This window comes from Macrosteles quadrilineatus, unplaced genomic scaffold (genome assembly GCF_028750875.1).
Source record: "Macrosteles quadrilineatus isolate MER2022 unplaced genomic scaffold, UCM_ALF_1.0 Scaffold_8__2_contigs__length_117827958, whole genome shotgun sequence".
In the NCBI taxonomy this organism is placed as follows: Eukaryota; Metazoa; Arthropoda; class Insecta; order Hemiptera; family Cicadellidae; genus Macrosteles; species Macrosteles quadrilineatus.
Window position 1 is genome coordinate 21,947,776 of NW_026542601.1, and position 25,479 is coordinate 21,973,254.

The following is a 25,479-nucleotide window of genomic DNA, read 5'->3' on the forward strand; positions in this document are numbered from 1 at the left end:
GAACCGAATGGTTTAATAAACATATTGGTGCTCTCATGAAAAAGTATAAAATAAACCATTATTCCACGTTTTCCGATTTAAAAGCTAGTATAGTGGAGAGATTTAATAGAACTTTGAAACAGTGGATGTGGAAAGAGTTTACCGCAAAGGGTACATATGAATGGTTGTCATTACTTCCTGATATTCTAAAACGATATAATAACTCGGTACATAAAACAATTGGTATGAAACCAAAAGATGTTAAACAAAAGAATGTAAAGGAACTATTAAAAAGGATAAACAAGAAGGGAAAAAGGGTGGCACCAAAATATAAACTGGGGGATAGTGTTAGGATAAGCAAGTATAAAAGAGTTTTTACTAAAGGCTATCTGCCAAACTGGACAAACGAGGTTTTCACCATTTACGCAATCAAACCGACAAAACCACCTACATATGTACTCAAAGACCATAATGGTGAAATACTAAAGGGAGGGTTTTATGAACAAGAGCTACATAAATCAAAGACCGGAGATGTATATTTAGTTGAAAGAGTGTTACAGCGAAAAGGAGATAAAATAAAAGTCAGATGGCTTGGCTTTGACAAGAAAAGTGACACGTGGCTTAGTAAAAGCGACATTCTTATTTAAAGCATACAGCCGTTGACGGCTACATGTAGAACAAGCAATTACGTTTCAGAGACCTATCAAATCACGATATAAAGATTCAACTAACAAGGGAAGAATTTTACATTTTGAGTTGTGACGCTTCACCTGTAACTAGATACATGAACGACTAACATTTTCAAGCTCTGTAATAAACGAATATTTAGTGGATGCTATGGATCAATACCCTGACTCCCAGATTCTACACGGACCGATCGATACATAAATTTTCAATCGAATCCCCTATGAGGTTGAAATGTGATGGAGTATAAAAGACTACGAGATTAATAAGACTATAACGGATGAAGTAAAAGAAAATATTGAAGAAACACAGCCTATCTAAGTATGTAACGGTTTGAAATAAAAAAAAATAATTTAACCTCGTGGGGGTAGGCCTACTGGGGATGATGCCCACGTTAAATATACATCAACGCGCCTTAACTGTACGGCCTGGTATAGATATAAAACCTACCGTGGTGTGGAAAACAGTTACTTGACATTCTTACCATGGAGCAGAGGGTATGGTCCTCAGACAAAGTTAAAACAATAAAAGAGAAACCATGTGTGATTGAGTTCCAAGCTTTTCGTGGTAATACAAATGAATATGTTGTGAAGGAGTTAGTAATTTTAGATTTATTAACATACGTTGTCTATCCCTTTATGTTTAAACCACCACATCCTTTAAAAAACTTAATACTAAGGCCAAGTTAACTAATAAGTGGGTTACTAGGAATTTTCCTCACATTGCATGAAACGAAGGTTTATTTGGGTCAGACGTGTAGTGCTACGCTAAAGCAGCTTTTCAGGGACAAATCAAACCTTTTAATACTTTTCAAAAAGGATTATATGAATCTACGACATATATATAGCGACCATGTTACTACTGACATGTCAGTAGTACATGCCCTGTTGATTAACGTAAAAAAAGAATTGGTTCTGTTACGATCTTCAAATTACAAAGACCTAGCTCCTTAACCAATGACCGAAGAAGCTTTGGAATGGAAATTATACTTGAATAAGATAGTCTGGAGAGTCCCACACCTGAAACTAGCAGATGAACACAGTATTACACTTTTAAGGCAGTTGACAGCTGATCGTGACATCGTTCTACCATTCAGAAGCTGGGAATTGCATGAATACCTTATTCTTTTGGAGACAGAAAGACATACTTGGTCTGTAAAGACTTCTAATCTGGTAAAAAATAGCTATTCGGTTATTGGATTATGATATAGAAATAGATATTTATAAGTATCGTGGAGGACAGCAAATACGTTTCAGAGACCTATTAAAACACGATACTAATATTCAACTAACAAGGGAAGAATTTTAGGTTTTGCTTTGTGACGCTTCACCTGTAACTAGATACATGAAACAACTAACATTTTTAAGCTCTGTATAAAAAGGATATTTAGTGTATGCTATGGATCAATACCCTGACTCCCAGATTCTACACGGACACATCAGTATTGTCTGCACACTTTCCTCATAGCTATACCCATCGATTCTCCCACTACTAATGCTCTCCTTTTGGTTTAGGAATAATGCTAAGCGGTATGCATTTTTAAAGCACATTGACCTTGACGATGACATTTGTTTTTGCCTACAAGACAAAAACCGTCATACACACTTTAAAATGTGAGTCAATCGTTAAATCAATCACGTTGCCAATGGTATATTTTTGAGTCCAGTTTTGTTTTTTCAAACCTTTAGTGTAAATACGGTTGAATTTCGCACAAAAGGGGTACATTACATCATCGATAGTGTTGTAATCTAAAAATCCTTCGTTCCATGCAATGTGATGAAAATTCTTAGTAACCCACTTATTAGTTAACTTGACCTAAGTATTAAGTTTTTTTTTAAAGGATGTGGTGGTTTAACCATAAAGGGATGGTCAACGTAGGTTAATAAATCTAAAATTACTAACTCCTTGACATCATATTCATTTGTATTTCCACGAAAGCTTGGAACTCAATCACACATGGTTTCTCTTTTATTGTTTTAACTTTGTCTGAGGACCATACCCTCTGATCCATGGTAAGAATGTCAAGTAACTGATTTCCACACCACGGTAGGTTTTATATCTATACCAGGCCGTACAGTTAAGGCGCGTTGATGTATATTTAACGTGGGCATCATCCCCAGTAGGCCTACCCCCACGAGGTTAAATTAGTTTTTTATTTCAAACCGTTACATACTTAGATAGGCTGTGTTTCTTCAATATTTTCTTTTACTTCATCCGTTATAGTCTTATTAATCTCGTAGTCTTTTATACTCCATCACATTTCAACCTCATAGGAGATTCGATTGAAAATTTATGTATCGATCGGTCCGTGTAGAATCTGGGAGTCAGGGTATTGATCCATAGCATCCACTAAATATTCGTTTATTACAGAGCTTGAAAATGTTAGTCGTTCATGTATCTAGTTACAGGTGAAGCGTCACAACTCAAAATGTAAAATTCTTCCCTTGTTAGTTGAATCTTTATATCGTGTTTTGATAGGTCTCTGAAACGTAATTGCTTGTTCTACATGTAGCCTTCAACGGCTGTATGCTTTAAATAAGAATGTCGCTTTTACTAAGCCACGTGTCACTTTTCTTGTCAAAGCCAAGCCATCTGACTTTTATTTTATCTCCTTTTCGCTGTAACACTCTTTCAACTAAATATACATCTCCGGTCTTTGATTTATGTAGCTCTTGTTCATAAAACCCTCCCTTTAGTATTTCACCATTATGGTCTTTGAGTACATATGTAGGTGGTTTTGTCGGTTTGATTGCGTAAATGGTGAAAACCTCGTTTGTCCAGTTTGGCAGATAGCCTTTAGTAAAAACTCTTTTATACTTGCTTATCCTAACACTATCCCCCAGTTTATATTTTGGTGCCACCCTTTTTCCCTTCTTGTTTATCCTTTTTAATAGTTCCTTTACATTCTTTTGTTTAACATCTTTTGGTTTCATACCAATTGTTTTATGTACCGAGTTATTATATCGTTTTAGAATATCAGGAAGTAATGACAACCATTCATATGTACCCTTTGCGGTAAACTCTTTCCACATCCACTGTTTCAAAGTTCTATTAAATCTCTCCACTATACTAGCTTTTAAATCGGAAAACGTGGAATAATGGTTTATTTTATACTTTTTCATGAGAGCACCAATATGTTTATTAAACCATTCGGTTCCTTGATCGGTTTGAAAGTGTTTCATCTTATGTTTTATCAATATAGGTTCAAGTGCCTTTGCAACTGCTGGACCTGTCTTATCTTTTAACGGGACTGCAAAACCGAGTTTAGAAAAACAGTTAATCATAGTCATTATGTACCGATTACCTTTATTTAACTTTGCATAAGGCTGCATCTCTACGAGATCGGCCTGGTACAAATCATTCAACCCTTTAAGAGTCACTTTCCGTCTTGTGTAATTCTTTCTAGCAGGTTTGTGTAGCTCTTCAGCTATAGCACGTCTGACATCCATTGTTAAAATGATACAACTTAACAGTGTTTTGATAATTTATTAAGTTTTAAAAATGCTGCGGCCCCTCCGCCGCCACATCTCGTGATGGCCTCCAAAAACAAACTAATTGCCATCTCCGTTTATTATTTTAATTTTTTAACATTTAGTTTTTACAATATTTACAAGTGACTTTATGGAAGATAAATAAAGGAGCCATGCAAATGCGGCATGTTTCTTTTGGGACTTTAAACTTTGGATACATGTAGTTACCTCTTCGCCTTAAGCGAGAAGGAAGATCAACCATTCTTCCACAGTCAATGCATAACCTACTAGAGCCTCTAAAAGACTCGCAGAAGTTTAGGGTTACGTAGCCACAGTTTTCTCTATGATAGTTCAAAATGTCCTGCCTAAGCGTTGATGGAAGATCAACACTTTCTTTTACATAAGGTAAAAGGATGACGTTTGTGCAAATCTTCCTAATTGAAAGCTCGGACAGGGACAACATGATGTTTAGAAGGTTCCAAATAGAATAAACTGTATTTTTATTTGCCCCCCAGAAAAGCTGCGGCCCCTCCACCGCCGCAGCTCGTGACGGCCTCCAAAAACAAACTAGTTGCCGCCTCCGTTCCCCCAAAGTTTCTCTTACCACCTTCTCAAGGATGGGATCAAGGATTGTAAACAGGAAGATCTTCTCAATCTAGTCCAATTGTATAGACGTGCTGCACAGACGGTGCATCTATCTCTTGGAATTATAAATTATGGTACACATACAATTGTTCTAAACCTTCGGAAAGAAATATTCGCTGCCTCTCCACAATCCTTACAAAACTCTTCATTGTCGAAAAAACAAATATGGTAGTAGACATAGCCACAGTTTTCAGGGTGGTAATTAAATATGTAATATTTAATCATAGGTAGGATTGCTGCCTGCTTTACAGCATTTAAAAGAAAAAGGTTATCAGTAATCATTCTAGCTGAGAGCTCGAGTAGGGACAACATGGTGGTGCAAAGGTTCCAATTGGAATGACACTCACCCCTCCACATATGGTTTACGGGCCTTTTAGTCAGCCGCGCCAGTGACCTTCACACATGGTTTACAGGCTTTTTAGTCAGCCGTGCCAGTGACCAACATTCACACATGGTTTACGGGCTTTTTAGTCGGCCGCGCCAGTGACCAATAGCATTCACACATGCACAAGGAGTAGCTCAAGTCCCTCCAGATTTGAGCGCCTCAATGTACAAACACATTTAAAAATAGCCCCACTCCAGTTGGATCTCAGCCATCATGTGCTTCGCATCGGCTGGGTATTTTCCATCAAACGCGGCGAGCCGTCGCCATTTATTGTCAAGACCAGGTTTGTGTTTCTTAAACCGGTGGAGCCAATATACGAAGAACTTCAACCCGTGGATCTCAGGCCGCCACCGTTACCACCTAGAAACACTGCCTATGCCACCATTAAGGTATGTAGCGATAGTGGAGAGTGGAGCGCTACACATGTGCAGCATGTGCAACATGTGTTCAGTGTCCAAGATGATCTCTCTAGTGTTGGTTGTAAATGGTTTCATTCAAAATTACTTATGGTGTAGGGTTCGTTCATATTTAAATTTGATTGAAGAAGCAGAAGTCGAAGACACAGATTCGGAATTTGGGTTTAATTGGGGGCCAGGAGGGAATGGCTGGAACGAGGTGGGCATTGAGGACTGGGAGGACTTGAGTGATAGTGACGATTTAGGGGTTGAGATTTTGGTGAGTTTTTTGAATTTTAAACCCATATGGAAGTGTATCATAATTGCTACTATGTTTCCTCTTTGGTCCTGTAATTTTGAACTGTTTGACTTCACTGATTGTAACTATATTCCTATCCTTTGTTCGTCTGATTCTATTTTCCTCAATGTCCATTGTTTGTGCAGCATCACCTAGGACCATCTCTTTCAAACTGTCAAAACCAATTTTTTTAGAAGTTTTCATGTTTAATGTAAGCCCTTTTACTTTACATACGGGAATCAATATTTGTTTGTTTGTCGACCACACAAGATATGCGTAGGTTTTTGGACCTCCAGATACAAACTCTACAATGTATGACCCAGGACCGTACTCGACCAACTCATCGGTCATTTCACCGAGATAATCTCCCGTGGGAACTCTGTACAAACCACCGTTATGTACATATAGTACAGAATCAGTATCGTAATACAATACCTGACCACCCAGGGCTTCTAGATGCTCATAGAGCTTTAATCTCGCTTGGGCAGTGGTGTAAGCTGCCACCACAACATTTACATTTTGCAATGGCTCCCCAACCTCCTCAATATACTCCCAGCTAACAACAAGAACCTCTTCATTAACAATCTGCACTCTAATTACATCGATTTCTGGGCTAGTTAACATTTTGAAAAGTGTTTTTGGGTCCCTGACAATCGTAGCTTTGGTCTGATTTTCACGCTGTCCAAATTTTCCCCAGAAACTGTTAAGCATTAGTTTAGCCAATGACCTCAAACCACCATTCTTGATAATTTTGTCTTTTTCCAGTTGGACACCCTCTTTTTTAAAATAATCCTCAAAATACTGATCCTTATCCTCCTCAGTTTCACACCAGCTAGGAAACCCAGACGCTTCCTGCTTAATTTTTAAAAATTTATTTATAAAGTCAGTGAACAACCCACCGTTTTCATATGTGGCTACCTTATACTCCCAAAGTTCATACATGTCGAGTACAACATAACCCTTTTCCACAGCTTTACGAATCTCGTCCATGGTCCAGGTCCCAATTAGTGCTCTGTCACCACTTTCGTGGTCGCAATCACTTTGAATCTGACCATCTCCACAAGTCGCGCACAAAACAAACATTAACTTGCCATTCATTTTAGCCGGGAGCACAGGATGGTAAAGATCACGTGGTGGTAGTACTTTACACTTTAATAAGCCTTCAACATTGAGACCTCTCTGTCTACACTCTTTGTCTCCTACGTAGATATTCGGATGGCCTACAGGGTACTTGCCATATTTACATACCCAGGGATAGAGAGAGCATACATCCACGTATTCAATGGTTTCTCCCTCCACACACTTGTGGTAGGTTTTGGCGTTCCCGGTTCTACCACCAAAAAATGCTTGCCTCGGATTCAGGGGTAAATTGTTGAGGATCGGCAACTTGTCTAGATGTTTTAGGTTTTCTGTCTTTTTTAACTGCCTAAACTCACATTCCCACATTTGTACAACGTTATCACCCAACTTTGCTATTTTCGATTTGGTCCGTTCATATCGCAAGTGAAGTGAGTCAGAGGGGTCCTCTTTCAAAGCAAGTTCACGGTCATAGGGGAAGCATTTGGGGCATCCGTGCCAATAGCAGCCTTGAAATTCATAAATATGTTGGCCATCATACCCATCAACTTTCATTCCATTGATCTTAACTTCTTTTCCACGAGCAGCGTGTTCAATTCTAACTCCACGTTTCTCCTCTTCCCACGATAGCCACTGTAACGCAATTGCCGACTGAGCGTCTGTAAGCCTATAACCATTTTTAGGAACTATGCCAATAGTATTTTTTTTTCAAAAAGTTCCTGCGAAAAGCTAAGTTACATGCACTGGCAATGGTAACAGCCTCGAGAAACGGGTCAACATTACACTCTTGCAGGAAAATTGAACGGAACTTTAAGCAAGCTTGGGCCAAGATATCAACATCCGACAAACAATACTCGAGGATTTCCTTTTTAAAGTCAAATGTAACATGGTTTGCAACCTGATCATTATACCAATTTTCAAAATCTTCATGTGATTTTTCAAACATAGATTCTGGACAGTAAAATTCCTTTGCCGGCATAGGGCCAACATAATTCTGATTCTCAAGTGTGTTGAAGAGGTGGGGGAAATAGCCTTTCTTCTTTTCCGGGGGCAAATCAAAGGCCTTGGGCAGTGAAGCTAGAGGCATAGGGAAATAACTTAATGAATCAACAAACCTCACATTGTCAATCTCCATCAAAATGACCTTAGTTCCCCGCATTACAAGTTTCGGAGTGAACTTTGTATCCTCCAAAACATACTTGAGCAAAAATTGAAAATCAAAGCCCTGCCCATTGTGTGCAATGACACAAACATCTTTGAAATTTTTACGGACTTGCATCACATAGTCCATGAACTGAGTTACTGGTTCAGAATTAAACACTCGCGTACGATTTTTACAAGCCATACAAAATTTTGCCTCAATACACTGATAGCAAAACTGTTGTGAGACACACAAGTTCACTTGATGCAATTTAGAATCGGGATCTGAGGGCAGGGACTCGTCTTGGCGTGTTTCCAAGTCAAAGAAAATAAACAGAAAATCTTTTGATTTTGGCTTTTTCGTGTCAGGTTTCATATAGCATTTGTGGTTAGGGTCTTCAAATGAACTGCAAGGCTTACAATATACTTCACCGCACTTGTGAGGCTTGGGGCGATCTCTAATCCAAACCAATTTTCCACAATCGAGACATTTTTTTACATTTTTACATCTGTCAGCTTGATGCGCGATAAAACATTCCTGGTTTCGATAGGTCATGTTACATTTATTACATAAAATACCACCACTCTCCGCTACACAAGGGGGTGAGATGGTCTGGCACTGTGGGCAAATATTTGAGCAACGATGCTCTCTTTTATGATCGTAGGGTACATGACAAACTTCACAGAAATAATTGCAAACAAAAGCAGCAGTCAAACAATTAATTACATTGTAGTGTCCATTGTGAAACAACAAGTTAATTTTGAACTTGGGGTTCTCTACATTTCCTTCAAAGTACACATCACGTCCTTTCCTGTCATAGTTGTACACAACAATTTTGTAGTCCCTCAAAAACACCTGAAATTTTTCAAGTTCCGGGATCCCACCTCCACCCTCTGGCATTTCAACCCTAGCTCGACGAACAAGTTCCTGGGCCCTAACTGTTTGCCTATTTGCCTTATCTTGCCTCACAGCTTTATATTCAGGATCTTTAGTTAGATTAGCAACAGCCACTACAATTGCACGAGGCAAACACAATTTATCTTTATTGTTAATGACAACAATTCCCCGCCTTGACTTGCATTCCTCATCAAACGTATTGTAAAACCCAGGCCTTACTCTCCCAGAACCTACAGGAAGGTTAATTCTAGTGCATTCCACTTTAAAGGTGTCAGTAGATTTTATAGTTTCAGAGTTTGATTGCACAATACCACCAAAGATTTGCCACAAAACATTTTCATCAATTTCACTAGCAGGGCGAAAATTTACATAGCCTGGTGCTTTTGATTTCAAGTTAAGACTTTGTAGAGTAAACCCAAGTTGATCGTTTTCAAATGCTTGCTCTTTCATACTATTTACAATTTGCGCAAACCCTTGTCTCAACCAATCAATCTCGTTAGTCTCTGGAGGCGGATTAGTGAATTTAAATACTGTTTTACTTCCATACAATCTAAATTTATTTACATAAGTTTGATCAGTACTAATCAAAGTAACAGGCTCAACTACTTTAGCGGGTTCAACTACTTCATCGGATACATTATCAGCCATACTATCATCCATCGTAGTCAGATGCCTAGAGCAAAGTGAAAGGGACACAGATACACTAGTTCTAGTGGGGGCACAGTCTGCGCGCGCACACAGCTAAGTATAGCACACGGATTGCACAATACAAAACAGGGACACAAGATGTGGTGTGGGCACAGCTGCGCGCACACAAAGCTTAATATAACACACCGATTGCACAACACGTTACACAAAAGAAACAATGTTCACTTACTATAAAACTGATCCACTACACAATAAATAATCAGACTAACATTAACACTAGAAATAACTTGCAAACATAACCTCAAAACGTCAAACACAAGAGCACACATCCAACACGTTCAATTGCCGAAAGCAAAGTGAAAGAAAATTAGTAATGGAAAGTATAAATAGCAAAAATTGACCAATCACACAACAGATCACCTATTTATGACCAATCAGGTACAAGCTTATTACAACCAATCAGCAACCAGGATACACGCTATTAGCATTTCCTTGTTTGTTACAGAACCGTGATGATGAAGAAGAAGAAGAAGAAGAAAATTTGTAGAAATATAATGTTTGCAAACACTGTTTAGATTAATGTAAATAAAAGATATTAGTAATAGCCATTAAACAAAACTTTACAAATGACCACCATTTCTTCTTAGACATTATTAATTTTTAGATAGAGAAATGTAAATTTAAATCGTAGATATATATTACTAAACCATACTATTAAAACCATTATATACTAGGCAATGTGTTTAATTATCTAAGAAAAAACATTCAATTTTTATTTTATTTTATATATATCTACATGCTGTAGTCCATTACAAAAGCAAATCAAATGATAATTCACGTATCCAATGTTAAAAACAGCTGAAAGAACGCTTAAGCGGAACTTTACCGTTGAGAATAAAAAACGGCCTTTGTAAAGGCCACCAAATTTTGAACGTTAAATCAACATTTCATAGATGTTATGTATTGTTAGGATGATTGTAATCTGAATAATGTTGATTCCTAGCAGTTGGCTGTGTATGAAGCTGTATATGCGCCAGAGGTTCATGGGTTCGATCCTTACCAATCACAATTACAATATTTGTTGCGTCTTATTTACAAATACCTATAATATACTGCAGTCCATAACAATGACAATACAAATGATAATTCACGTATCCAATGTTAAAAACAACTGAAAGAAGGCTTAAACGGAACTTTACCATTGAGCATAAAAATGGCCTTTGTAAAGGCCACCAAAATGTTGGATGTTAAATTTACATTTCATAGAAGTCATGTTTTATTTATTTATTTTTTGGGTGATGGGTAATCTGAATAATGTTTCTTTCTAGTAGCTGACTGTGTATGAGACTGTGTATGAGCCAGAGGTTCACGGGTTCGATCCTTACCAATCACAATTACAATCTTTGCTGAGTCTTATTTACATACACCTATAATATACTGCAGTCCATTACAATGACAAAACAAATGATAATTCACGTATCCAATGTTAAAAACAACTGAAAGAAGGCTTAAACGTAACTTAACCATTGAGCATAAAAAACGGCCTTTGTAAAGGCCACCAAAATGTTGGATGTTAAATTTACATTTCATAGATGTCATGTTTTAATTTTTTTTTTTTTTGGGTGATGTGTAATCTGGATAATGTTTCTTTTTAGTAGCTGACTGTGTATGAGCCAGAGGTTCACGGGTTCGATCCTTACCAATCACAATTACAATCTTTGCTGAGTCTTATTTACATACACCTATAATATACTGCAGTCCATTACAATGACAAAACAAATGATAATTCACGTATCTAATGTTAAAAACAACTGAAAGAAGGCTTAAACGGAACTTTACCATTGAGCATAAAAAACGGCCTTTGTAAAGGCCACCAAAATGTTGAATGTTAAATTTACATTTAATAGATGCCATGTATTTTTGGGGTGATGGGTAATCTGAATAATGTTTCTTTCTAGTAGCTGACTGTGTATGAGACTATGTATGAGCCAGAGGTTCACGGGTTCGATCCTTACCAATCACCAAACGTTTTATTTCTGGTCGGGGTGAAATGTTGATTTTTGTTATGGTGATGTATCATAGCGGGAGTAGTGTTAGTCGTTGATCTAAGAGGTTCACAGGTTCAATCCTTACCAATCACATTTACAATATTTGCTTTGGGAGATGAGGTTACGTTATTTGGCGGGAAAATAAAAATGAGGTTAGAACACGTGTGAGGATAGACCACGTGGGACACCAGGGAACATGGCTTAAGGGAAATACTGCTCTCTGATTGGCTTGGGAATGCTGATCTCTGATTGGCTAGGGGGCGTGGCCTAGGTGGAATGCTGCTCTCTGATTGGCTAGGGGGCGTGGCCTACAGAGGGGTGGGGATGAAATGCTGCTCTCTGATTGGCTAGGGGGCGTGGCCTACGGAGGGGTGGGGATGAAATGCTGCTCTCTGATTGGCGGGCCCAAGCGCTGGGTAGCCTACTCATGTACAATAATTATAGGCCTATAGTTATATATATATAATTATATAATCGTAATTATGTAATAGTAATTATATAATTATGTAATTATATATATACATCATTTTGTGTTAAGATGCATAATTATGTACAAATATTTTAAGGGTTCATCATTTTGTTAATTTTCTAATTTTGTTAATTGTCCAACTTTTTAAACCCATTATAGTACAACAAATGAAATAATCACTTTGTTCGGTTACAGTATTAGGACCTGTCAGTAAGTTTGAATAAAAATACATAAATGGTAAGGTATATTTTCCTAAATTAAAATAGTTAAATCAGTGACACAGAAAACACAGGTGCGAGAAAATATCTCAGAAATAAAATTGTTCCAAAGGGTTCAACATAATAAATTACTTAGTAGCCTAATATCTTAGTCCTAGAACAATTTAAAATATTGGGTTCGAATTGGTTTTATGCAAACGTCTACATTTTGTACAGAAAGTTGTGCTCTCCGGTGACAAATCTTTAAACTATGAGTTGTGTGTCTTGGTACGTTCCTTCAGCTAAGCACGCGAAGACGATTCACTGGCATCTGTCTATTTATCTTTTCTTATCTAGTTTTAAATATAACCTAAGATACAATGACATTGATTGAAACAAATGTTAGTTCAGCAGTTTTACAAATAATATCAATGCACTCTTTAGAATGTGTGTGAACTTAAAAAATAAATGTACGACGTAAGGCAATGTGCAAAGTATGTTATGTTAAGAAATGTATTTCCAATTTAATTTGTTTTGGAAAACAGTTACGCCATATTTTAATCCATACGCCTGTACCTAGTTGAAATGGTTAAAAGGTCGTTTGGAATTAGCTTTTAAAAGTGTGTACATACACGTGTGACTACTGGGGTATAAGAAGACTAGGTGACAAATTAGATGAGAGTTTGGATTATCAAATGTAAGCAAAAGCAAGTACAGTAATGGAGAATTCGTGTAATGCGTACGTACGTTTTTTTCCATTGAGATGCAGTAAAGCTTGTTCCATCTGCCTTCAGCTCATTTTTCTCTTTGGATATTGACGCCACTTTGTCGGGAGACACTTGGAACTCGAGTGAGTCGCCAGATGCAGACAGGTGTTCAGCAAAGTCTTTGCAGTTACTGTGTGCAAAAGCTCTCACAAATTCCTTTGTTTGTAGGTTTTGTACGAACGCAATACTGTTGAATTCTGCTGAGTTTTCATTGACGTTTAGTTTAAAAGGTGCTTCGTACACCGCACAAAACAGGTTGTTGGATTCGGTTGCATATTGTTTGCACGATACTTTTGGTTGATTATATTGTACAACATCCACGAAGCCTAAGACAACTGCATCTGCAAAACAAATATCAATATCAATATGCTAATACTGAATGAACAAGTAACGTCGATATTGATTATCAAATCGTAATTTATTTTATTTTATTTAGTTTCAAATAAACACTTACATGCATTCCACAAATGTTATGAACCACGCCCTCGCACCTGCACCCAGGCAACAAATTGGAAGCGTGATCCCATGTGCAGGGACGAGGAGCGGCTCACAAAACTACCAAACAAGAAAACCCGAGGAGGAAGGTTCAAGAACAACGCGTCATTTGAGAAAAATCAGCTGTAATGAACTTAAAAACAAAACAAATCATACACAATAATACATGTAAAACAGGAATTTCTGAAATTAAAAAAAACGAGGTGTTAGCTCGTCCTACGTACGGGAATCGAGTAGTCAGTCAAAACTGTGTATAATTCAGAACAGCTGGTTTACACGTATGTAAAGACCAATTTTATTGCAGATTTAATGTGAAAAATCATCTTCCAAACAAATGTTGCGTGACCAAATAGGTTTTTATCCCATCATAGGCCTATACTATATGCATTTTAAATCCGATAATTTTAAAATAAAACAGTAAATGTGACGATGGGAAAAGCGTTGAAGTGAGATTTGTGGCTGATTCGCACACTGATTATAAGTAGCATACAGTAAAAAGAGTAATTATCAATTGAGAAGTGTATAGGCTTAGTCAACGATACCACCTTCCATCACATACCTGCCTCTTCCTCTAATTATTATCACCACAATACAATTACTTATACTATACACAATTTCCAGTAGGTCTGAATAGAAACTCAATAAAATAAAACGAAAATATCCAATAAAATTCACAGTAGCCTACACATAATATAACGTTGGTGTCTTGACATCATTAAACAAATCGTCCACACCTATCCTTTATATAAATTTCACTACATCAATTGCTAAATAAATAAGTGTAACAAAAAAAAGGTAAAAACAACAAAATATAGTTTGTTTTGACTCAGCCGTTTGGTTAAAATAACATTCGTTTGAAAAAAAGAACTGGTCACATGTTGAAGGGATTGAAAAAAAACACGCTAGTAAAGATAGTGATGGTATGTTTATTATCCATACCGTTATCAGTTCTAATATCCTTGATTTACCATATTCATTTATTTAAACTATAAAATATTTAGTTGAAATAAAAGTGATATTTTGCCTACATCAGTGCCTCCAAACGTAACCACAACTGAACACACGCCAAACAACATTTTAGATTTCATAAAAGGATGGTTAGTCTAATTGCAGTATCCTAGGTCAATGATGACGTTGTGTTCAATCTATGCCATTCATCTGTATATATTTGGATAAACCCCGTCTGAGGTTGTGGTGGAAATTTAAAATCGTGATTCCTAATGATTCTTGATCTCATTTTTTATGACATCAATATTTCCGGGCCTAATTCAAACCAAGTTTAAGCAGTCAAATATTAAATTGTAAGCAAAAACCTACCAAGATGTAAAAATCTTTATTTTCCTACTCTATTCTCAAAAAGTTGAGCAGTAAAATAATTTGCATATCCTTTTTTTAAGACTCCTGTACAGAGCCTTGACACGTATATATCTGGTGTTACTTATCTCGGTGGTCTAATTATTGTTACTAATCTTACTTATTTCCTATAATCAATGACAACATAAAAGTAAATAAAATAACCTCATAGTTCTATAGAGTATTTTTATATTTAACCAGCTGTTAGTTAAAAAAAATTATATTGCACTAAAACAAACCGAAGATTGCAAATATTACTTTTTAAAAATAATTTGAACATCCTAGTATTTTACTATGTATATTTAATTAATCTGTCACCCTCTTACCGAAGAATTGAACGCATCAATGATTAGCATTACACATAGTATAAATAAGTCAACCCTAAGTATGTCTTAATTTTTATCCAAATGCTGAATTTGTGTCACAAACGCTGAATGTTTACAGCTGTTATGTTAAGCAAATTATACCAAAAGCTAGTTTAGAATGTTAGCATCGGCTGCTAGACTTTTCAAAAACTAAAACTTAATTTCTAAAAAACTGGGACCCTAAACTAATATTATGGCTTCGACATTCCCTAGTTCTCAAAATTATCTTTCTTTCAACACAAAAATCGTGAAAATCCGTCGAGTGGTTGATTCAGAATCGTGAAATAAAAAAACCCTGTTTCGTTTTAATATTATAGATAGATTATTGTCCTCATCTATCTTACTAGGTCACAGCCATTTCCTTAGTTATCAAAAGATTTTCAGTTCAAAGCTTTTACTAATTTTAAATTCCTACTATGTAAAACAATTAATTACAGTGATAACAATAAAAAATACCATTCAATCAATAATTTGGGCTCTGTCAAAATTAGCCGTATAGGGGGGGGAGTTGAATAAATAAATCAAATCATTAATAAACAACTTAATGAGAATAAAATTTGAAAGAACGATAACAAAAATTAGAATGCTTTGCTTAAAGATTTTATCGTAAATAAAGTCCCTAAAAGTTCATGTGGCAACAGCAACAATTAACAAAAAAAATCTCTATATAAATGTAACAATAAAAGAAAATCACAAAAACTTGTGACAGGACGGTTTTAGTTTGTACAGCACCGGAGAGGGGGCCTTGAACCAGGAGGTAGCCAAGGTGGAAACTTCCTCTCCGACGAGGTTGAAGTTAGCTAGATGATAGCTCTCCTCCGGAGCCCTGAGTAACAAAACCCAGAATTCTGGTAGTTACAATATTAAGTCCAATGGTCATACACCTTCCACTGCCACATTTTAACTGTTTTTCACCAAGTTCCAAAATTTCACTAAGTTAAGCCACTAACAAAAAAAGGATTCTAAAATTTCAAGAAGTAGTTTCTATAATAGCTCTTAAACATTTAAACAATATTTAACAAGTTAAACAAGACCTTTAAACTAGATAAACACAGTACAAAATCGAAACATTAATATTTGAGGTAAAAAAATCACAGAAAAATACTTCAAAACTGCTTTTGACGTTCTTCGAAAAACTTACTAGGCTAGCGTGACAACACATGTATTATCGTTAATAATATCAAAAGTTACTGACAGAATTGGCTTGGAAGTGTCTTGCTTGGGGGAAATGTTTCAGCAACTTTTCCAGACCATACCAAGCCGGCTGAGTACCTCAGGTAACCCATGTTAACACCTGACTGAAAACTTGCCAAACACTAAATTACTCAAAACTTAATTATTTCTTAACTAAATTGGCTCAAACTTTCAGGGAACCTTAATGAGCATGAAAACCAGCTAGATTTAACTTGTTTTGCAAGGACAAAGAAACAAAACTGAATTTAAATCATTTGACTGGGTAACACAAAATCCCAAGTAGCATTTCAACTAGAATAACTATGCATTAAAAATATAATAAAAATCAAAAAGTTAAAAATGCATAATAAAATTTTACTATACCGGCCGGGATTTGTACCAGGAACTACAGCGTAGAAATCCACTCACTTATACCATAGGTTATACATGTTTAATCTATGCTTATACCACAGAAAACGTACTACTCACTAGACCACTGCTCCTTCTTACCAACTGGTGTAACGAAATCCATCGAAGCTAAATTAGGTATAGTAATTTCACTTCAAAATTTTCTCTTACAATGTATTATTTGAAAAATATAATAATTAATAAAGCCCAATTACGTGATATTGATATTTTCGGCTGTTTGATAGAAAAGGTACAATTAATATAATGATTAGTATAATATTCTCCTTATTTACTACACTTGGTACCATTTAAAAACTAGCCGTCACTTTTAAGATGTTGTTGTGTTTAAAATTGTACAATAGGTTTATGTATAGTAAATATCGGATTGTTTTGTCATCTGGGTCCAGATCTCGATACTTGATTTTAAAGAACCAAAATTGTTTGCTTTAATAGAAGAATTTAAGGTTGTGTATAAATGCATATTAAAATTAAGAAATTAAATTTTCAACTACGTACTATTTAACTGATTGAGTTTAGTATATGTATATTTATACACTTTTTTGCTATATATATATTACACACAAATTTATGAAATTATATTTATTGTAATATAAGTATAAAATTGTGAACATTTTTCACTCAAAAGGGGTATAATGCCAAATTTATAAGTTAGGAATTGACAAAATCATTAAATAGAGTTACCTTCGTCAATCAGCTCATAGTATTATCACAATTTTACGGCCGTTTCAGCATCTTCGTGCCATCATCAGACTTTCAGCCTTAGTGGCGTCGTTAATATACAAAAACACAAACTGTCTCACGTGGCGTAGGTACACATACATAAACATAAACGGGGGTTTTTAACTAAACAGGCCTGTTGAATACACATATCTGTACTCGAGCGAGTAGCTGACTGGCAACCTCTTTAGTTAAAAACCCCCGTTTATGTTTATGTATGTGTACCTACGCCACGTGAGACAGTTTGTGTTTTTGTATATTAACGACGCCACTAAGGCTGAAAGTCTGATGATGGCACGAAGATGCTGAAACGGCCGTAAAATTGTGATACTACTATGAGCTGATTGACGAAGGTAGTTCTATTAATTTAATGATTTAGTCACAAGATCAGCTCAGGGGCTAAAAAAATGGATTTTAGGAATTGAATTGCATCATAACCTTTTTTTCGGTTGCACACTTTTTTTTGTTACCTTTAATATTTTAAATGTTTTCCATAGCATTAATTGTTTGCCTCTTTAAATTCAATTTCATTCTCATTTACAAATAAACTTGTAAATAGTAATTAATTTAAATGAATAAAAATCAGAAGTTTTACAAATTTTCGATGGTTTAACGAATTAAAACAATTTTAGCAGAAGTTAAGACTAATTTTAAAATTGATTTAAACTGTATCAACACTGATTGAAACTCATATAAAAAAATTTTACTAGTTTTAATATTGTATAAAAATTGTTTGAAACTCATATAAAAAAATTGTAATATAAGTTTTGTGACTGTTTTTGAAATTGTTATGCACTTGCTTAAAAATTGTTTCAAACTCATATCAACAGTTTTAAGTTTTGTGACTGGTTTTAAAAATTGTTTTAAACTTGTATTACAATTGTTAAACACTTGTATCAAAACAGTTTCATTACAACATTCAACCAAAAGTATCAATACAATTTAAAACGTGCTTACAACTTGTATCAAAACAGCTTTAATATCAAACTTTTATGAAACTTGTTTTAAAATTGTTTTAATACCAGTTCAAACAGTTTTCATGCTACTTTGGATGAAACATTTTGCAAGACAAAATAACCCAATTTTTTTACAAGAGACAAAAAACAATAGCTACAAAAGGCAGCAGTAGCCTAAGTAGTACATTTATGTAGTACATTTACATTTAAAGAACATTCTGTAGGCCTAGGCCTAGAATTGAACTGGCAAAGAACAAAGTACTGAATTGGCAGTTTCTCTCAAACAGCGGTTTTCAACCAAACATATCCCGGCCAATTTCTGTCTTAGCATCCCGGGAAAAGTCTTGAAATGAGCAAAAACATTGAATTCAACAAACTTAGCAACAAAACTGTTAGACGTACCCCAGTACTAGGCTCGAAGCCATAGAAACAATGTGCTCAGATCAACTAACCTAAGTTCTAAGAATAATCACACAACTTACCCATCAGGCACAATTGGCTTGTAAAATTAATCCATAGCTTAGAAAATAAAGCTAAAATACAAACAAACCATTCTTTGCATTATATTTCACAAATAGACCGATGCAAAAGTATTGGAAAACATTTCAATGGATTCTTCGTTGCCAACGTCACGCAACACGGTAGGAGTAAAAATAAGTGTGTGGAAAACAGTTAAACTGGAGACGTTGGAACAGTGACTTCACAAAACAACTTGAACACAGAAACCGAAAATAAGACGTGACATTCGTCGGTTGAAATTAGTCTTGGCTCAGTTATACAACCACAGAAAACGTAACGCTGGTGGCGCTGCCTACGGATTGACAGGCAAAGCTCTCTCAAACCGCTTAATGCTTTTTACCATGCGGTTGGCATTCTGGGTTATAGTAGTACGTTTTCTGTGGTTATACGTACAATTAATGTGAAGTTACTAAAAATAAACTAATTTAATTTACCATGGGTAAAATTGTAAGAGTGACTCGTTTAATATTGTACAGAATACAGAAAGAAAAAAACTACTTTTAATTACTGGTATGATTTTACAAACATATTTCGGGTGTGCGCGTGTGTGTGTGTTAGAGAAAGATTGTGACATTCTTCTTAAGAGTCCTTGGAGGCTAGCGGCCATCTTGGATTGTTTCAAACAGCTGCAGAAGAGTTATTTATCGTCCAAAAAATGTTTTTTTCAAACACCAAAGTGATTATAATTTAAATATCTAGTATCCTGTGAGATTAGAAATGTTATTTGTAGTTTTTAATTGTTGTCCAAGGGAATCCATGGAAGCTAACGGCCCTCTTAGATTTACCCGCCAAGATCAATGTTAATTTCGTTAATTTCAAACAGTCGCTTAAGAGTTATTTACTGTCCAAAAATATTTTTTCAAACACCAGAGTGATTGTAATTTAAATATTTAAATATATATATATAGTATACTGCGGCATTAAACAATTTCTTTGTAGTTCTTTTGTTTTATGAGTTAGAACGTCTATGCTCCAAGGACCCAAAATCAGTTTTTAATGTTGGAGGGATGTGTTTTTCTATCCAGTAAAACTAATCGTACCGGAGAACCGAGCCTTGCTCGGTAGTTAAAATAAAACAATATTGTAAACAAACATTTTATAATTTACAAAAAAAATTTATTACAAACCATAGACAGACGATCGTTGAAATAATAACTTCTCTGTACTGTAAAATCGTGCAATTGTACAAAAACAAGATACATGTTTGTGTTCAAAATTTCTTGCTTATGCTAAGTGCTGCTCGCACAGTATTTTCTCCCTCTGGTCATTGAAACCAGTTGTTTGACTTTTACTCACACTAAAGACAGCAGATAACAATATGATTTGAACAAAATCATATTAGTTTCAAAATGGCTTGTGACCACAATTTTTTGCTTTTTCGATACTACTTCTAAAGAAATTGATATTCTGTCGTTTTTTATTTAGCATTTAGCATTTAGGTAATAGTTTAATGTCAATTAAAAAACACCCAGATGTAATTATTTTACTTGGAACGCCTCAGTACTTCAGAGATTAAATTTTGGTGGGAGAGGGCTAAGTAAAATAGTCAGTATTTTTCCCTTATATCGAGTAATCTTCAGTGTAATTTTAATCTTTGCTTACTAGTTAAAACGGATGTTTTACCCTTTTTCTTTTGACTGTATTTTGTAATTTGCTAGTATACTGTGGATGGTTTGCTATAAACACATATGAGTAGTGAATTTTTTTTCCCTTGTTATTTTGTCAACGAACAAAGTTATTTAGCAACCTATAAGGCCATGTTAAAAATATTGGAACTTTCAAATCAGTTGTGTAGCAAAATACAAATTTTTCTGTGGTAGTGGCTGTCTCTAATCACATTTTTAGGGCTATTAGTCCCTAATTCCAAAATGTTGTCAAAATCCTTCCTATGGATTTTGAAATATACAGGGTGTTCAAAAAGGTGGGGAAATAATTTGCGTAGTGATTCCTCGGGTCAAAAAAAGAGAAAATCAAACTTGACATTTTTTCCAAAATCGCTTTGTTAACCAGATCCGCCATATTGTATTTTTTACATAAAAATTGTTATCTTTAACTTTTTTGAGCCGATATTTATGAAACTGGTCAGGTATATTAAGGTAGAAGAGAACCATATCAGAATAAAAATTCACCTTGATTTAACTTAAAGTTTCAAAATGGTGGTCATTTTAAATTTTTTACTTAAATTACTAATATTCAAAAATGGCTGATTTTATGAAGAAATATCAAAGACACTTTTATTAAGCATTTTCGATACCCAATCTAATCGATACCCAACGATACCAAATTCAATACGATCGAATATGACACAGCTGGCATATTACTATTTAGTTGTAAAATGGGGCAATCCTGACTAGCTTCTGCTTTTATTCTACCCCATTTTACAACTAAGAATCGCAATATTTCAGCTACTTCTTATTTGATCTTTTTTAACTTGGTATCGTTTGATAGGAAATTAAAAGTTCTAAATAAAAGTGTCCTTAACATTCTTTCATAAAATCAGCCATTTTTGAGTAGGCCTAAGTTAAGTTTAAAAATATAAAAATGGCCGCCATTTTAAAACTTAAAGTTGAATCAAGGTGATTTTTTTTAATATGGTTCTCTTCTACCTTAACATACATACCAAATTTAATAGAGATCGGTTGAAGAAATTCAAAGATAAAAATGTTTATGTAAAAAATACAAAATTGCGGATATCTGGTTAACGAAGCGATTAAAAAAAATATTATACCTTGATTTTCCCTCAAGGAATCACTATACAAATTATGTCCCCACCTTTTTGAATACCCTGCATATTACAAACAGACAGACAAACATTCATATTAGATATACGAGCTGTTGGCCCGTCCTACGTACGGGAATCAAGTAGTCCATTAAAACTGTATATAGTTATATCAATATGTCGAATCCTAATTCAAGCATAGTTTAAGCAGTTTAAAATTTATTGTAATTATTAAAACTGCCAAGATGAATTAAAAAATGTGATCATTGTTATTTTCCCAACCTTTCCTCAAAAAGTCTAGAAGTAAAATAGTGTTCATGAGCTTCCTTTTGAAGACTCGTGAGCTTCGAATCGTATACATCAATGGTTATAGAATCTTACTTATTTCCTATAATCAATGACAAAATCACAGAGTAAATAAGCTAACCTCATAATTATATACAATATTCTTATAATCAACCAGCTGTTAGTTATAACAAATTATATTGCACTAAAACAAACTAAAGATTTTAAAGACTGCTCAAAAAAATAAATTAAAACATCTAGTATTTTATTATGTATATTTTGAATAATCTCTCATCCTCTTACCAAATTAAAAATTAATCTTACCAAATTAACTTATCAATGATTATAGCATTACACATAGTATAAATAAGTCAACCCTGCGTATGTCATTTCATTTTTATCCAAATGCTGAATTTGTGTCGAAAACGCTGAATGTTTACAGCTGTTATATTAAACAAATAGTATTATACCAAAAGCTGGAGTAGAATGTTAGCGTCGGCTGCTAGACTTATTAAAATTTAAAACTTAATTTCTAAAAAACTGAAACCCTAAACTAAAATTATGGCTTCGACATTCCCTAGTTCTCAAAATTATCTTCCTTTTAACACAAAAATCATGAAAATCCGTCAAATGGTTGATTAAGAATCGTGAAATAAAAAACCCTGTCACGTTTAATATATAAGATTAAATACTAGCAGAGTACCCGAATTTATACGAATATAACATACATAATTTTTATCAAAATCGTTTGGGCCGTTTTCGAAAAAATACAGAGTTTCCGTTATTTTATGGGTCTTTTTAAGAAAATCACCATTAAAAATATAAATTTGAAAATTTAAAAACGTATGAAGATATAAGGGATTAGTACCTATGTACCAAATTTCATCAAAGTCGGACGACAGGTGTGGTCTGTATTTCTGTACACATCCACACACACACACACACACGTACACACACACAGACATGACTTCGAAAACCACTCTGAAAAATCTCAGCTCAATCGGTCCAGTAGTTTTCACGTGATGGAACTTCGTGACACACAAACATCCATACTTTTAAATTTATAATATTAATAGGAGACGTTTAATCAAACTTTATTGTTTTAAATCTGTCTAATCAAAACATAATAACAGTTAATTTGGAATACTTACATTCAGCAGCCTGGCAAACAATCGGAAAAACCTGTAACAACACGATCGGTCAGCATAAGTTTATACTTAAGGTTTTCGTAAAGGTTTGTTGGTTATGTCAGCCAAGCTTATAACTTACAAACCAAAATAAAATTTTAAGAGACAATCATACTCGCTCTGATACACACAAATACCCCGCCACAGCAAACCTGCAGACTAAGCGAATATAAAATATAATGTATAAGGTAAAATACATACATTTACCAAATTTAATCAGCAAATTATATCCATATATAAGCAAACTGCAACAGGTAAGTTGTTCTTCATAAAAATAATATGAGCATTTAATTTTTTTTTATTGTTTCTATAACAAAATAAGTAAATAAATAACCAATAACCACATGAAAACACTTCAATATAATAAATTATTTGGGGTTTTTAAGCTCTTCAAAATGTTTTGAGGGAAGTTGTAAAATTTTATTTTTTGAGTCACAAAAATGGGTAAACCAATTTTTACCCAATACAATTCTCTTAAACTCCTGTTTTCCCAAGGTCCAATCATGTTGGTTCGCAAACTCATTCAATTTGATTACCTTCGATTCAAATTTCGACGACTTCTTACTATACCTATACAATTTGAATTCATTGAGCTTGAGAAGTAAAAATATCAGAAGACCTGAGAGTATAGGGAAAATAGAAAAGTCATCGAGAAATGAACCAATTAGATTCTTAGATAATGTTAATATGTACAAGACGATAAGTGTTCAAAGGTTTAGTGGGTCTATTGCATTCACTCCAAGATCGTTCACTCCAAAAAGTATTTTTACAATTTATTTGCCTGTTCGTTCACTCCAATGTTCATTCGATCCAAAGGGTACAGTCAGCTCCAGAAGTAGACGGGCCTATGTAAAATACAAATTTCAAAGTGTACTGTACATTTGGATCGAATGCACATTGGAGTGAACGAGCAGTATTATTGAAATATGCAATTATAGTAAACTGTTGCATTCACTCCAAGATCGTTCGCTCCAAAAGTGATGGGTGTTGCGTTCCCCGATCTGCAGGCTCGCGGCGCATTTACTGTCTGATAGTGGAACCAGACTGACGTATAAAAAAATGAAACGAATCTTGACCGAAGAAAAAATCATCAGTGGTACGTTCAAAGGAGATATAATCTTAATCCAATCCAAAGAATACCGATTATTTAATCTGAACCACCCTTTGAATTTAAGTGACTACAATTACCTTTGGTTCTTGTTTTTTAAATTACGATTAATAAGGCACAATGGCATCCCTGAGTATCACAGGTTTAATTTGAGGAAATGTGTGATTTTCACACAAAGTACAAATAATAACATACTAGTGGCCTGTAGGGGCCATAGCCCCTAATTTAGACTACAATAAAAAAACCATATATAAAAAGACAAATATTCGAAATATTTTTAAAACTATCAATTTTATGTTACTTAAAACTAACAGTGTTTCTTGTTTTATATCTTGGTTTTCCTTCCGTTGGAGTCGTATATTAGTTGCTTCTGATGTGTCAATGAAATACAATTGTAAAATAATGATTAAATCAATAACACAACATATTAACAAATGGAAACGTGCACACGGTTGGCCTGAGCCAGGAGCACGACGAATCAGAGCTGAAATCATACAGCCACATCAAAAAACATTGCACATCTTTTCTAGTTTAAAATTGAAGATTTGTTTTGTAATCTTACGAATTCTGTTATAGTTTCCATTTTGAGAACCAAATGTAAAGGTTAAAACTATTATGAAGGGAACTCCCCAGTTTGCGGTAGTAAGTCAGAAATATATCTGTGCATTTGTCCCTGAATTTTAAGACAGTAAGGCCTATTTCCCGGAATCTCTTTTTGTGTAGCGGAAAGTGACGCAAAATCCATTGCACTGTTGTATTGCCTTATGTTTTTTATGAATTTCGAATCATGTAAAAACAGTTCTTTTAGTTCGCCATTTACTTGTGGTTGTGGCATGTCCATTGTGGCGACATGCATTGAAATGTCCATTGTGGCCTCCTCTGCGAAGTGAAATGCGTCACAATGCATGCAAGTGGTTTAAGAGGACCTAGATTGTGAGAAACAACACTCAACTCATTTTCCAGCGTTCTTCTAAAGACAGGTTGTAAAACAGTTTCTGGATTTCTTTCACAGTTAGGCCCTATATGACGTTCTCTTTTGCATTTCTTAAGTCTGTTTAATTCCTGGACACTCA

At 34.9% G+C, this 25,479-nt stretch overlaps 1 protein-coding gene across 1 annotated transcript in view; it reads right to left on the bottom strand.

The window, feature by feature from the left end:
- LOC128999879 (uncharacterized) overlaps window positions 1-25,479 on the bottom strand; it is a 42,254-nt gene that overhangs the window by 8,867 nt on the left and 7,908 nt on the right. The window contains exons 2-3 of the mRNA XM_054426616.1: window positions 23,263-23,293; window positions 13,081-13,441 (exon numbers count right to left, since the gene is read on the bottom strand). Coding sequence (XP_054282591.1) covers window positions 13,081-13,441; window positions 23,263-23,293 — 392 coding nt within the window. The remainder of the gene's footprint in view (window positions 1-13,080; window positions 13,442-23,262; window positions 23,294-25,479) is intronic.